Source organism: Salmo salar, chromosome ssa20, assembly GCF_905237065.1.
Source record: "Salmo salar chromosome ssa20, Ssal_v3.1, whole genome shotgun sequence".
Lineage (NCBI taxonomy): Eukaryota > Metazoa > Chordata > Actinopteri > Salmoniformes > Salmonidae > Salmo > Salmo salar.
Window position 1 is genome coordinate 69,308,988 of NC_059461.1, and position 15,194 is coordinate 69,324,181.

The 15,194-nt window shown below is 42.0% G+C and overlaps 1 protein-coding gene across 7 annotated transcripts in view; it reads left to right on the forward strand.

Annotated features, from left to right (window-relative positions):
- Positions 1 to 9,918, forward strand: part of LOC106581097 (Friend leukemia integration 1 transcription factor) — a 30,955-nt gene extending 21,037 nt beyond the window's left edge. For 5 of the 7 annotated variants that reach the window (XM_014162814.2, XM_014162821.2, XM_014162815.2 and 2 more), the window contains 4 exons: positions 6,132 to 6,191; positions 6,773 to 6,832; positions 6,978 to 7,025; positions 7,298 to 9,918. In XM_014162814.2, coding sequence (XP_014018289.2) covers positions 6,132 to 6,191; positions 6,773 to 6,832; positions 6,978 to 7,025; positions 7,298 to 7,824 — 695 coding nt within the window. In that variant the 3' untranslated portion in view covers positions 7,825 to 9,918. Of the gene's footprint in view, positions 1 to 1,975; positions 3,286 to 6,131; positions 6,192 to 6,772; positions 6,833 to 6,977; positions 7,026 to 7,297 lie in introns of those variants that run through there. The other 2 variants (XM_014162817.2, XM_014162823.2) reach the window with 2 other exon arrangements.
- Positions 9,919 to 15,194: the final 5,276 nt, after the last annotated feature.

Sequence of the window (15,194 nt, forward strand, 5' to 3'; positions counted from 1 at the left end):
TCCACCGCTGAGCTACACTGTTCTGTTCCCTCTAGTCCACCGCTGAGCTACACTGTTCCTTTCCCTCCAGTCCACCGCTGAGCTACACTGTTCTTTTCCCTCCAGTCCACCGCTGAGCTACACTGTTCTTTTCCCTCCAGTCCACCGCTGAGCTACACTGTTCTTTTCCCTCCAGTCCACCGCTGAGCTACACTGTTCTTTTCCCTCCAGTCCACCGCTGAGCTACACTGTTCTTTTCCCTCCAGTCCACCGCTGAGCTACACTGTTCTTTTCCCTCCAGTCCACCGCTGAGCTACACTGTTCTGTTCCCTCTAGTCCACCGCTGAGCTACACTGTTCTTTTCCCTCTAGTTCACCGCTGAGCTACACTGTTCTTTTCCCTCCAGTCCTCTGCTGAGCTACACTGTTCTGTTCCCTCTAGTGCACCGCTGAGCTACACTGTTCTGTTCCCTCTAGTCCACCGCTGAGCTACACTGTTCTGTTCCCTCTAGTCCACCGCTGAGCTACACTCTTCTATTCCCTCTAGTCCACCGCTGAGCTACACTGTTCTGTTCCCTCTAGTACACCCCTGAGCTACACTGTTCTGTTCCCTCTAGTCCACCGCTGAGCTACAATGTTCTGTTCCCTATATTCTACCGCTGAGCTACGCTGTTCTATTCCACCACTGAGCTTCACTGTTCTATTCCACCACTGAGCTACGCTGTTCTATTCCACCACTGAGCTACGCTGTTCTATTCCACCGCTGAGCTTCACTGTTCTATTCCACCACTGAGCTACACTGTTCTATTCCACCACTGAGCTTCACTGTTCTATTCCACCACTGATCTTCACTGTTCTATTCCACCACTGAGCTTCACTGTTCTATTCCACCACTGAGCTTCACTGTTCTATTCCACCACTGAGCTTCACTTTTCTATTCCACCACTGAGCTTCACTGTTCTATTCCACCACTGAGCTTCACTGTTCTATTCCACCACTGAGCTTCACTGTTCTATTCCTCCGCTAAGCTAAATTGTTCTGTTAAACCGCTGAGCTACACTGTTCTCACCCTGATTCATACCATCAGGTCAATGGGCATGCTCGATAAGAATCTTTTTTTTTTATATGATTTTATTTTGGGAGTTTTAGACAATAGACATAGACAAAAAACAATAGACATGCTCAATAAGATTCTGCAGTGTCACCTCTGCCCGATTCTTCCTGGTTCTCAGTGGCAGGTATTCTGAATGGCAGACCCAGCAGGTGAACTCCCCTCAACACCATTTCCCCAACACACAGAAGTGATTTCTATTATAGGCTCCATAATAACAGTGCTCCTTTTGCTTCAGGAAATGCCAGCATTGAGACTTTTATCAACTTTCTATCGCCAGATGTTCACAGTCATATTGCGTGTAGAAAAGGGTCACATACCATCTCAGCTCTCTCAGGGTATAGTAAGCACCATTATTCAGCAGGAGACCTCCAAATCTTTTCCAGACTGTCTGATGTAAAAAGCTAGGTTATGAATAAAAGTTAGCAAATAAAACATGGAATGCAGCAGCCATGAAGTGTGTGTGTGTGTTCATGTGCTTGCTTACATGTGTGTTGAGCTAAAGGGTACAGGGAGATAGTTTGGAGATTCAGTAATTTACCACATGGCTCCTCAGTGTTCACAGAGAGGGACGTTTTAAAGATTGATGGGCTATTCTTTGTCTTTTATCTTTCCCTCTATGGCCTCCCAAGTGGAGGACTGCTGATTTACATTTGTTGTATAGCCAGGCATACATACAGTACTCTAGCCATTGTATGTCCATTGTGTATGCTAAAGATTGGCATCTGCCTCTTCCTCAAATACCTATTTTCTTTTCTCACACAGATGGCTTTTAAAGCACCTGTATTCAGTATATAAAGCCATGCTCTGTCTGAGTCTGTGTCTTTGGCTGAGACTGTGGGTTAAAAGCGGTCCATGACTAGACTTCTCTCTCGCTGGTTCTCAGCCCTTGTTTTGAATAGCTGGTCTGCAGTCAAGTCTCCCAGGACGAGTGAGCGTTGCACCACACCCCAGCCCAGAGTGGAAACTGGCTCCACTCAGAGAGAACCTGGAAAAAGAGGGAGAGGGACTCCGACGTGCCATACTTCTGGGGTGTCTGTTGAGTTTGCATGGCTGACTGTGTTCCTGACCTGCTGTGCTCATCTGGACTCTGGTCGTCCTTCCCAGTCTGTCTGCTTGGCTACCCCCTCTCCTCTCCCCACCTCTCCTCTCGTCTCCTCTTGGCTCCTCAACTCTCCTGACCTCTCGTCTCCTCTGCTGAATGATGCCCCACTTACGTCTCATGTCCACCCCTGCCCCTCTGGTCTGACTCAGACCCTAATCGAAACAGGTATAGGAACTTCCCCACTGTCTATAGTGGTGAACCCTTAATATGAGGATATTGCAGGGATGTGACCCTCTCTCATGTCAAAAGGCTACGTAGTGGAGCCGAGCGTCGTCTATCCAACCACCTCCTCCACTCTTTATCAGACAGTGGTGGGATACAACGCCATTGTTTTCTTTTCACATTCCAATGTTGTGTTTCGTCTGCCTGGGTCTCTTGGTTCTCTCTCTCTCTCTCTCTCTCTCCCCCTTCTGTTTGTGACACTTATTTTGGAAGGAGGTAGCCCCTGTATGTTTTTTTTTCACGGGGGGGGGGGGGCAGTAAAACAAAGAGAGGTTGTCTGCAGGCGAGGCAGGCAGGAAACACAACTCTCTTAGGACTCTCCTCCAGTCGTTGCTCCTAGACTATCCCACCACCCCACTGCAGCATGAACCTGACCGCCTCTGCTGAGACCCTGACTGTTATTCTCTCTCTCTCTCAATTCAATTAAGGGCTTTATTGGCATGGGAAGCATATGGTAACATTGCCAAAGCAAGTGAACTAGATAATAAACAAAAGTTAAATAAACAATAAAAATAAACAGTAAACATTTCACTCACAAAAGTTCCACAAACGTCATATTATGTGCAAATAATTAAATTACAAAAGGGAAAATAAATAAACATAAATATGGGTTGTTTTTACAATGGTGTTTGTTCTTCACTGGTTGCCCTTTTCTTGTGGCAACAGGTCACACATCTTGCTGCTGTGATGGCACACTGTGGTATTTCATCCAATACTTTTATAAAGCACAAACACACATGAGTAAAAGGAAATGAGTTTAAATAACATCCTGTGAAAGTGTTCCGAGATGTGATTGAATGCGAAATGTTTTCCAATTTTCATTGTAGATTTATAATTTATGAGAGACAATAAAACACATTCTAGTGATATTGCCTTCTAGAAAGCCAGTGTTTTTTTCTATTACAGCTTTGAATCAGGTTTGTGGTTGAGAAGTACTCAACACTAAAATGGATGTGCATTTTGATTTATTCAATGTTGGTTGAAGTAAACCAGTGGAAGGTCTGCATTTCCAAATGTTTGTTATATAAGATTAGCATGCTTCTGACCACAAGAGGGCAGTGTTGGATAATGTTTAGAGAAGCCATGACATGGATCTCAACCAGTTCTAGACGCTGAGGTCCCTGATGAGTCAGAGGGAGCCACATTATGGGGTGTTGGAAGGTTAGTTGTGTCAAGACATCCTGTTTTTTATTTTATTTTAATTTTACCGTTATTTTACCAGGTAAGTTGACTGAGAACACATTCTCATTTACATCAACGACCTGGGGAATAGTTTCAGGGGATAGGAGGGGGATGAATGAGCCAATTGGAAGCTGGGGTTGATTAAAAGACGGGTGTCTGTATCACCACTGTGAAGCATGTTATGTTCTAGCTGTCACATTGGCTGTATATGTAACGTGACACACACCCACACACACACACCCACACACACACACACACACACACACACACACACACACACACACACACACACACACACACACACACACACACACACACACACTACGATTTAGAATCTTACGTCCTCACGTTAGACACCTGCTGTGTCTCTTAATTGCTGATGTTGACCTCAGCAGGGGCTTATATGATCACCACTTATGTAACCAAGTGTAAAAACACTGGTGACATGAGAATTTGAACATTAAAAGATGAATATAGTCATTATAATGTAGGACATTACATTGGTTATATGTAATATTAGTAGGACATTATATCAGCTATATGTAATATTAGTAGGACATTATATCAGCTACATGAAATATTAGTAGGACATTACATCAGCTACATGAAATATTAGTAGGACATTATATCAGCTACATGAAATATTAGTAGGACATTATATCAGCTACATGAAATATTAGTAGGACATTATATCAGCTATATGTTAAATTAGTATGACATTACATTGGTTATATGTAATATTAGTAGGACATTATATCAGCTATATGTAATATTAGTAGGACATTATATCAGCTACATGAAATATTAGTAGGACATTATATCAGCTATATGTAATATTATTAGGACATTATATCAGCTATATGTTAAATTAGTATGATATTACATTGGTTATATGTAATATTAGTAGGACATTATATCAGCTACATGTAATATTAGTAGGACATTATATCAGCTATATGTAATATTAGTAGGACATTATATCAGCTATATGTAATATTAGTAGGACATAATATCAGCTATATGTAATATTAGTAGGACATTATATCAGCTATATGTAATATTAGTAGGACATTATATCAGCTGTCATATTAGTAGGACATTATATCAGCTATATGTAATATTAGTAGGACATTATATCAGATATGTCATATTAGTAGGACATTATATCAGCTATATGTAATATTAGTAGGACATTATATCAGCTATGTCATATTAGTAGGACATTATATCAGCTACATGTAATATTAGTAGGACATTATATCAGCTACATGTAATATTAGTAGGACATTATATCAGCTATATGTAATATTAGTAGGACATTATATCAGCTATGTCATATTAGTAGGACATTACATCGGTTAAATGTGTGTCTTGCTTCACTGGCTGTTATATGTCCTCCTATCTAGTGACTCTCTGCATGTGGTACAGTCTTAGCCGGTAACAAAGCTAACTGTCAGGGGTGCTACAGTCATTGCCAGCCAAATTAAGATGAAATTGTTTCTACTTTCAATTTAGAATGTGCTGTACTGCTTTTGATGCCTTGATGGAGAAAATATACATCCTCTTTTTTATCTGCACATGTCAAGGAGACTGATTACAACTGGTAGCAATCCAGCTTCCCAGACCACATTCAGTCAGTTGTGAACCTCGCAAACGTGGGGCAATTCTTTCCAACTCAGTTACTGTTGCAGCATTTTACAATCATCCATTTCTAGGATGTCTATCTGTCTGTTTTGTGTCTGTATGTGTGTATTTTGCCCTCCTGTTTGTGGTCACCATGGTGCAACCTGCTCATGAAACTGTCATTTTATCGAAGACATCTTGTTGGTTCCTCTATTTTTGAGACATAGTTGTATGCCAGATGAACCCACATTACCTGGGCCAGATATCCTGCCGCACATGGTTTCTTGGACAGGCTTGGATAGGCAGGCCAACCTTTTTATAGCTGGCTCTTGGCATAATTTCCCTGCCTTATTTCTGTGACAATCTCGTTGCTCGTATAAAGCCAAGTTGTGTTCCTGAGATGGGTTTGCTTGCAGATGGGGAGGTAGAGAGCACAGTCAAGAACATACACAGCCACATATCGAAAAGAGCCACTACCCCTTTTAATTCCGGACTAGCGTATATTATGAGATGAGGTGGAGGGTTCATGTTGTCGAGTTAGAATCAGTTTATTTCCCACTCGTGTTTAGGCTGCTTGGTTGTTTAGCAACAAAACCGACGTGTGCGCAACTATGGGCAAAACAGTCGGGGTTGGTTTAGATTGTTGACAACATGTAAACTATTTTCACCTCCAATGTTTATTGGAAACATAAATACATGGCAGCTTCTTGTAATTGTTGCTAGCTATCTGATGGTTCAGAATCATAACACCACACGGCCTTCTGCCTCATCGATGCGTGTGCATCATTTTCGTGACGATGTCAGCCAACCCGTCTATAGGAGAAGTAAATTAAATACTCCAATATTAAATGTTAGTAAGGGCAGTATAGTATTTAATGTTGACAAATCTCTCTTTATCTCTGCTTCTCAGACCCATCATATGATGCTGTACGGCGGACTGGATGGTCGAACAACATGCACAGTGGAAAAGGTAAGCATACTCTTTACTTTACTGAGTCGCAGAAAGACTAACCACGCAAGGAATTACTATATGGTCCTACGCATCATGCATCATATTATTTTTTTTAACTAGGCAAGTCAGTTAAGAACACATTTTTATTAACAATGACAGCCTGGGTTAACAGCCTGGGTTAACTGCCTTGTTCAGGGGCAGAACGACAGATTTTGACCTTGGCAGCTTGGGGATTCGATCCACCAACCTCTCGGTTACTGGCCCAATACTCTAACCACTAGGCTACCCGCCGCCCCACTAGGCTACCCGCCGCCCCACTAGGCTACCTGCCGCCCCAAAGCTCAAAGCTTCATAGAGCAATTTGTGAGAGCCGACTCTCAACCCAAGCACGCAAGGCAGACCACCAATGAGTAAATCCTCAGTCGTCAAACCCTGAAATCTGGGAACTTTAAGCACTTACCCTAGCCACCAGTTACTGCCCTGTTTTCTTTGGAACGGGGCTGACGTGCCGTTAAGATGTGTACCGTGGTTTATCCATGACTGCCCAACTGGCTTTCTTTCCTCCTGTTTCTTTCCCCTCCAAACCCCTCCCACTTCAGGCTCGCCGGTGGTCACACAGAGTGTGTCCAAGTCCACTGAACAGCCCAGACCTCAGCCAGGTAATGTATTTCACCCTGCTCATTTCTTCCATCATGTGTGTGCACTCCACCTAAGACAGTGGATTACACCCATCTCACTGCGATGAGTATCAACCTAATTTATAGTGATAGATACAGACTAACAGACCTCTCTCTCTCTCCACAGATCCTTACCAGATCCTGGGGCCCACCAGCAGTCGACTGGCCAACCCAGGTAGGTACGAGAGAATGTATGAGACCAATCATATATTAGATGTAAACTACATTTCCCAACATACATTGCTTCATTATGGCCCCGGTGTATTGCTCTTTAAAAATGGACATTTTTATCTGCTGAGAATTGTTGGAATTCTACTTTAGAATTGGCATTCTACTTTATTGCAGTATTCAGGAAGTACATAATGAGTTATGGGTCTTTGATCAACTGGCTGTTAGGTGTTCAGTTATAGAACAGCTGTTGATTTGACCTGTGTGTGTCCTGGTCAGGTTCTGGACAGATCCAGCTGTGGCAGTTCCTGCTGGAGCTCCTGTCAGACAGCGCCAATGCCGGCTGCATCACCTGGGAGGGCACCAACGGAGAGTTCAAGATGACTGACCCTGACGAGGTGGCGAGGCGATGGGGCGAGAGGAAGAGCAAGCCCAACATGAACTACGACAAGCTGAGCCGCGCCCTGCGCTACTACTACGACAAGAACATCATGACCAAGGTGCACGGCAAGCGCTACGCCTACAAGTTTGACTTCCACGGCATCGCCCAGGCTCTGCAGCCCCACCCCACAGAGTCCTCCATGTACAAATACCCCTCGGACCTGGCATACGTGCCCTCCTACCATGCTCACCAGCAGAAGGTCAACTTCGTGTCCCCACACCCTCCCCCCATGCCCGTCACCTCTTCTAACTTCTTTGGACCCACCGCTCCATACTGGAGCTCTCCAGGGGGCATCTACCCCAACCACAGCGTCCCCCGCCACCCCAACTCCCACGTGCCCTCCCACCTGGGCAGTTACTACTAAACCCCACTGCACCGTGACGTCTTCCCCCAACCTCCCCTCCTCTCCCCAAAACCAAACCCACCAGGGCTGACCTGCACTCTCGCAATGAAATTAAATCAACTAAGACCGAGAGAAAGGGGGATTCTCCACCTCCACCCAAAGTCTGCTCTTAACTGGCAAAATGAAGGATGCTAACTGAAGGATAAAAAAAAACTGGATGCTGTGATCCAAATGGAGTACTACTTATTTACAAGACAATACTGTTTCCATGTTTGTTTTCTTTTGTTGATGTGCGTAACAGTGCGTCTGTGTTTTTTCTGCCTTTCTGTCCCCTGAAAGCTGCACCCATGGGCCAGTTCAGAGTGCCCCCAAAATCTGGACACGGTTACCCACATAGACGCAACCTTATCAAGAGACCATAGAGGCTCTCATACCTACTGTGTGCCTGATCACAGACATGGACCCATTCTCTATGGGCCTCAATCTACATTTTCCTCATACAGTGAAGCTCCTGCCTTGTTCCTCGTTTCAGTCTCTGGGGTCTCAGATCCACATCATGTCTGTCTGTCTGAAGTTCTGTTATCAGTTTGTCAATCCATCTGCAACCCTTTATGTATGCGGAGCATCATCTGGAACTGTGGAGGTAGGGCTCCAAAGAAAAGGACTTCTCAGCACTGAATGAAAATTAAATGTTGGCAACTGGAATATGCCATTGATTCACACTTAACTTATCCTCCAAACTGGAAGTAGGCGAGTTGGAGACCAGAGTTGGATGTGAAGCGCTGTAGCTATGTTTTCAGGGGGCCACACACCAGTTGGCTGTTGTTACAGTAACTATGTTTGTCCTCTTCAGCCATTGGTTCTTTCCATTCCCGGATATTTTGTTGGACCAAGTCATTATTAATGTGAATGCCCTCTGGTCCATGGAACACATCATCAATTGGACAATCACAGTTGTTTCTAGAAGAGCTCCGTGTCTCACGGTGGTCTCTCCCTCTTCTGTCCAGGCCAGTCAAGTGTCGACACAGAGTGACTTACCATAGCACTATGTCATGTCATGTCAACCCTCACCTAACTGTGTCTGTGCATTCATACAGCATTGCCATTTTAAAACGTGCATTTTCAGATGGTTAAAGTTTGTTGTATGATAGAAACAAGTGTATTTAAACAGCTGAATCTGGACTTTTGTCTCAGTACTTCTTGAAAATAAATGGTTTACTAAATAAAGAACAAAACCAGTAAAGTAAGAAAGGATGAAAACAGAGAAATCCTCAGATTCGCGAACGCTGTGCGTTCGTCAGACATATTTTTTATTATTTTGTGAACATCGGTCAACTAGGCATTAAAGCAACTTACTGTATAAATTATGCAGAGTTATTTTCATATGTGACACAGTTTTAAAAAGTCAAGAGAATTAATACGAGTTGACCTCGGTCAAAAATGCAATTTTTTAAAAGTCCGTTACTGATATGTAGTATGTTCAACATTTTTAAACGTTTTATATCTGTACATTTGGGCAATACATTTTTACATTTTTTAATTATTTTTTAATTTTATTTGTGAACACAAGATTTGTTCTAGTTATCATCAAAACCACAAATGCCTGCTTGAATCATAATCCTATACCTATAGTCAATCTGTTATTCTGTATATACCATGATTAGGGTTGCTTTTAATTCTAAAATAGGCCAACAACACTTTCCATATCTCATACCATTAAGCCAACCACCCAGAAATTGGCAGCTTTTGTCTGTGCCTTTAAATTGGCCAGGTATATTATGCAAATGAGCGCAGACACCCCTGATATTCACAGGAAGCATCTCTTGAAGCTCCATTGGTTTAGAGGTTTGAACTAAAGGGAATTTGTTAAATTTAACATGAAGGTAATAATCAAAAAAGTACCCTTTACGTCCACCTCTCATAAATAGTAATGTCCAATGAAAGGGAACTGTTACTTCATATATGCAATGTATTTTGGATATTAAATATATAAATATTATGTAATTTTGCAATTAACCATTTTATTATTGTTGTAATTCCTGCCATGTATTAAGTAATACCTTTTGAAATAGGAATTTTATTTGGACAAAATAAACGTTTTTACTTCTGAACATATTTACTTCTCTTGGTCCATTGTCTGCCAGAAAGTAGAATAGTGCTCTTTAGCTACTAGGCAAAGTTACAACATGAAATCCATCATTTTCATATTATTCCTTTTATCTGCATCACTATAAGAAATCTAGTTGATGTGTAGCCCTGTTTCAATCAATACTTAATCATCATTACTAGCCATTTCAACCGGACTGTAACCCAATTTCATTCATTTTTAGAATTTCAGTGTTAAACAAAATTATTTGAGGAGAAAAAACATTTCCTCTGGAGAAGAGATTGTAACAGGAAATACTTTATAGGTTTCTCTGATGTTTAGAATAATGACACCAACCATCAACCCATTTTCCTACAGTACCTGTGCTAACAATTTGAAATGACTACAGTTTTCTTTGGGGGGGGGGCGTTGTTAGAAGTGTTATGTAAGAGCCTCAGAAGGGTATATTGAGATTCCTTCCCAACTTGAGAGGTACAAGGATGGGAGGTGGGGCCTTTGTCCTCCTGTTATCATAGATGATGTCAGGTCTATGTTTATGATAACTGCGTTATTTACAGTAATGTATTCAGTTTACTGCCATTAGCCTACGCACAATGGAGTCGTACAAAATAACAGCATGGGTTGTCAGTGTGTGTGCGCCTGCGTGTGTGAGAGAGAGAGAGAGAGGGGAGAAAAACACTTTCCTATCCTATACTATCAATTTAATCTATCGATGTATCATGTAGGGTCAGTTAAGCAACGCAGGTCTCATCAGGCAGTACGTTTCATATGAAATGTTTAACATGATGTCCATTGAAAGCTTTGATTTTCTGCATGGATTTAAAAGGTTGTGAAATAGCCTGGGCGTGATAAAAAAGGGATTGTATGCCATTAAACAGAGAAGGTCACACCCATCACATCCATCCCATACCACCTTTAAAATCAACAATGGCAGTCATGCACATCACCAGGGAAAAAAGCGCTTCACTGTCGCCACCGTGTGGCTAGTATTGGCCAATGCGGGGGATGACTTCACTGTGTAAACCGCCCTAGATCAGAGGTCTTCAACCTTTTCTTGCCCAGGGACCTGCGCCGTGACAAACCGGTGACCCCTGGACCTCCATCATATGTTAACAAATGTTATTTTTTCCACATGTCCTGTCTGATCATCAGGTGAATTATATTGGCAGTTAGAAGTAACCAACATTTTAAAATGTATATATTTGGTAGAAAAAAAAGAAACTCCAAACACATTTAGCTAAAAGCAGCTGTTTAGCTGGTTAAACAAAGGTGAGCCATGTGTTGGCAAAAATGTATGTCCAAGCCAAGAAAGTTTAGCAGCAGCCAGCGGCACTTGCGTGACCCGTCCGCGCGGGTGCTTTTTCAAAGGCTATGTCAAACACTGCAGTGAGTGTAATGAGCGGCAATGAGTGTAATTTGCTCAATATTAGGAGTTGAGAAATAAAGTTGACATCATTAGAAAGAAGATATTTTATTTTCTGCTGTAGGTAATTTCAAATTAGCTTATTCTTTTGTTGCTAGCAATATTCATATAAACATACAAAAATCTTTTTTTGTTTTGTCAGTGCTAGTGTGTATCCTTGGGATGACCCTATCCTAAACCCTAACTCTAACCTTAACTATTACCATAACCCTAACCTTAACCATAACCCTTACCTGAACCTAACCTTAACCCTTACAATTTTTCATTTCAACTTAAATGAGGTAGGCACGTCTCAAGGATCCCAGATAGCAAGGACCATTTAGCAATGGGCAGCATTGTCTTCAAGTTCAGTAGACAATTTGGCGGGAAAGCATATTCGAGTCTTGTGTCTCAAAATGCTGTCACTGTGTTGACATTTCAGGTTGGTTGAAAAATAACAATAATTTTGTTGTTTTTAAATGAAGTCACAGTTTGCTACTCCGTAGCCTATACAACAGCGAGGTATTGTTTAGAAAGAGATGTTTTTCACTTAGTTTCCATCATAATGTAAAGACAATGCTAATGCTAGCTGACTAAACTCTATTCCATGGTGAAGGAAGTTTCTGATGAACACCAACGGAATGGAGCAGAAACCAGGTTTTGTGGAACTCGCCGAGCTCAATACTTAACATTTTTTTTAAGGAAACGCTTACCTTGTACTGATGTTTGTGCCTTTGTTTGCTGAAATAAATACTTTTGCAATAAACATTAATCAAATACAGCCACAGACTGTTTTCTCATTGCTGTTGCTCTAAGATGGAAAGTCAGATCAAATACACATGTGCCAATTGAATCTCAACAAGGAAACAGTGGTGGTTGTATTTGATTTAACGTTTATAAAAATAAGTATGGATTTCAGCAAAGAAAGGGCCCAAACTAGAGAGGACAGTTGAAGTCAGAAGTTTCAAACACTTAGGTTGGAGTCATTAAAACTTGTTTTTCAACCACTCCACAAATTCCTTGTTAACACACTATAGTTTTGGCAAGTCGGTTAGGACATCTACTTTGTGCATGACACAAGTAATTTTTCCAACAATTGTTTACAGACAGATTATTTCACTTATAATTCACTGTATCACAATTCCAGTGGGTCAGAAGTCTACATACACTAACTTGACTGTGCCTGTAAACAGCTTGGAAAATTCCAGAAAACTATGTCTTGGCTTTAGAAGCTTCTGATAGGCTAATTGACATAATTTGAGTCAATTGGAGGTGTACCTGTGGATGTATTTCAAGGCCTACCTTCAAACTCAGTGCATCTTTGCTTGACATCATGGGAAAATCAAAAGAAATCAGCCAAGACCTGAGAAAAGAAATTGTAGACCTCCACAAGTCTGGTTCATCCTTGGGAGCAATTTCCAAATGCCTGAAGGTACCATGTTCATCTGTACAAACAATAGTACGCAAGTATATACACCATGGGACCACGCAGCCGTCATACAGCTCATTAAGGAGATGCATTCTGTCTCCTAGAGATGAACGTACTTTGGTGCGAAAAGGTGCAAATCAATCCCAAAACAACAGCAAAGGACCTTGAGAAGATGCTTGAGGAAACAGGTACAAAAGTATCTACATTCACAGTTAAACAAGTCATATATCAACAAAACCTGAAAGGCCGCTCAGCAAGGAAGAAGCCACTGCTCCAAAACGGCCATAAAAAAGGCAGACTACGGTTTGCAGCTGCACATGGGGACAAAGATCATACTTTTTGAAGTGTCCTCTGGTCTGATGAAACAAAAATAGAACTGTTTGTCCGTAATGACCATCGTTATGTTTGGGGGAAAAAGGGGGAGGCTTGCAAGCCGAAGAACATCATCCAAACCGTGAAGCACGGGGGTGGCAGCATCATGTTGTGGGGGTGCTTTGCTGCAGGAGGGACTGGTGCACTTCACAAAATAGATGGCTTCATAAGGTAGGAATATTATGTGGATATATTGAAGCAACATCTCAAGACATCAGTCAGGAAGTTAAAGCTTGCTCGCAAATGGGTCTTCCAAATTGACAATGACCCAAAGCATACTTCCAAAGTTGTGGCAAAATGGCTTTAGGACAACATGGCTTTACTAGGATTAAATGTCAGGAATTGTGAAAAACTGAGTATTAAATGTATTTGACAAAGGTGTATGTAAACTTCAGACTTCAACTGTAGGTACAAGGTAAGCGTTTCAGATGTTTTTTCATTTTTTTAAGTATTGACCTTGGGCGAATCAATGTATTCAGAGCTGAATTCCATAAAGCTTGGTATCAGTTTCATAAGAAACTTCCTTCACCATGAGTTGAGTTTAGTCCGCTGTGTTAATTCAAGCCTTCTGAGAAAATATAATAATTTCTCATTGGCCATGCGGTTTATGAACAGGCATAAGCCTACATCTTGAGATGCTGTCATTTGTCCAAAAACTATTAAAGACCCTTCCATTGAAAATAGGATATTTTAAAAAGGGCATAACTACAATGTAGCTTCAGTGAGGGTGTGATTCTGGGCCCACAGATTGCCACAATTATATGATGCTTATTGCAACAGATATATTTAAAAACCCACATACCGTAGGATAATGTGCATGCATAGGCCTACACTCACTACCCAGCTAGCACATAACGTTCTGAGAACCATATGTTTCTTAGAGATTGGTGAGAGTGTGGTTTTGCATACAACCTTCCCATAACGCTTCCTCATTCTATTTCAAGTAATGTTCTCAAATTATTTTGAGAATGTTAACAACCCACATACAGTAGGATAATGTGCATGCATAGGCCTACACTCACTACCCAGCTAGCACATAACGTTCTGAGAACCATATGTTTCTTAGAGATTGGTGAGAGTGTGGTTTTGCATACAACCTTCCCATAACGCTTCCTTATTGTTCTATTTCAAGTAAAGTTCTCAAATTATTTTGAGAATGTTAACAATGTTCCTCTGTGGGAATTTCAGTACTTCAGCATAAAGTTTCCTACAGGTTTCCTTATGGTTCTATTTAAAATCATGTTGATGCTGGCTTGCATCTGAAGCTAAGCAGGGTTGCTCCTGGTCGGTCCCTGGATGGGAGACCAGATGCTGCTGGAAGGTGTGTTGGAGGGCCAATAGGAGGCACCCTTTCCTCTGGTCTAAAATAATATCTAAATGACCCAGGGCAATGATGACATTGCACTGTGTAGGGTGCTGTCTTTCGGATGGGATGTTAAATGGGTGTCCAGACTCTCGGTGGTCACTAAAGATCCCATGGCACTTACTGTTATTACAGGGGCTGAGTCACTGGCTTACTGATGCTCTTCCATGCTGTCCCTAGGAGGGGTGCGTCGCTTTAGTGGGTTGAGTCACTGACGTGATCTTCCTGTCTGGGTTGGCGCCTCCCCTTGGGTTGTGCCGTGGAGGAGATCTTCATGGGCTATACTCGGCCTTGTTTCAGGATGGTAAGTTGGTGGTTGAGGTAATCCCTCTAGTGGTGTGGGGGCTGTGCTTTGGCAAAGAAAGTGGGGTTATATCTTGCCTGTTTGGCCCTGTCTGGGGGTATCGTCGGACGGGGCCACAGTGTCTCCCGACCCCTCCTGTCTCAGCCTCCAGTATTTATACTGCAATAGTTTGTGTCGGGGGGCTAGGGTCAGTCTGTTATATCTGGAGTATTTCTCCTGTCTTATCCGGTGTCCTGTGTGAATTTAAGTGTGCTCTCTCTAATTCTCTCTCTCTTTTTCTTTCTTTCTTTCTTTCTTTCTTTCTTTCTTTCTTTCTTTCTTTCTTTCTTTCTTTCTTTCTTTCTTTCTTTCTTTCTCTCAGAGGACCTGAGCCCTAGGACCATGCCTCAGGACTACCTGGCCTGATGACTCCTT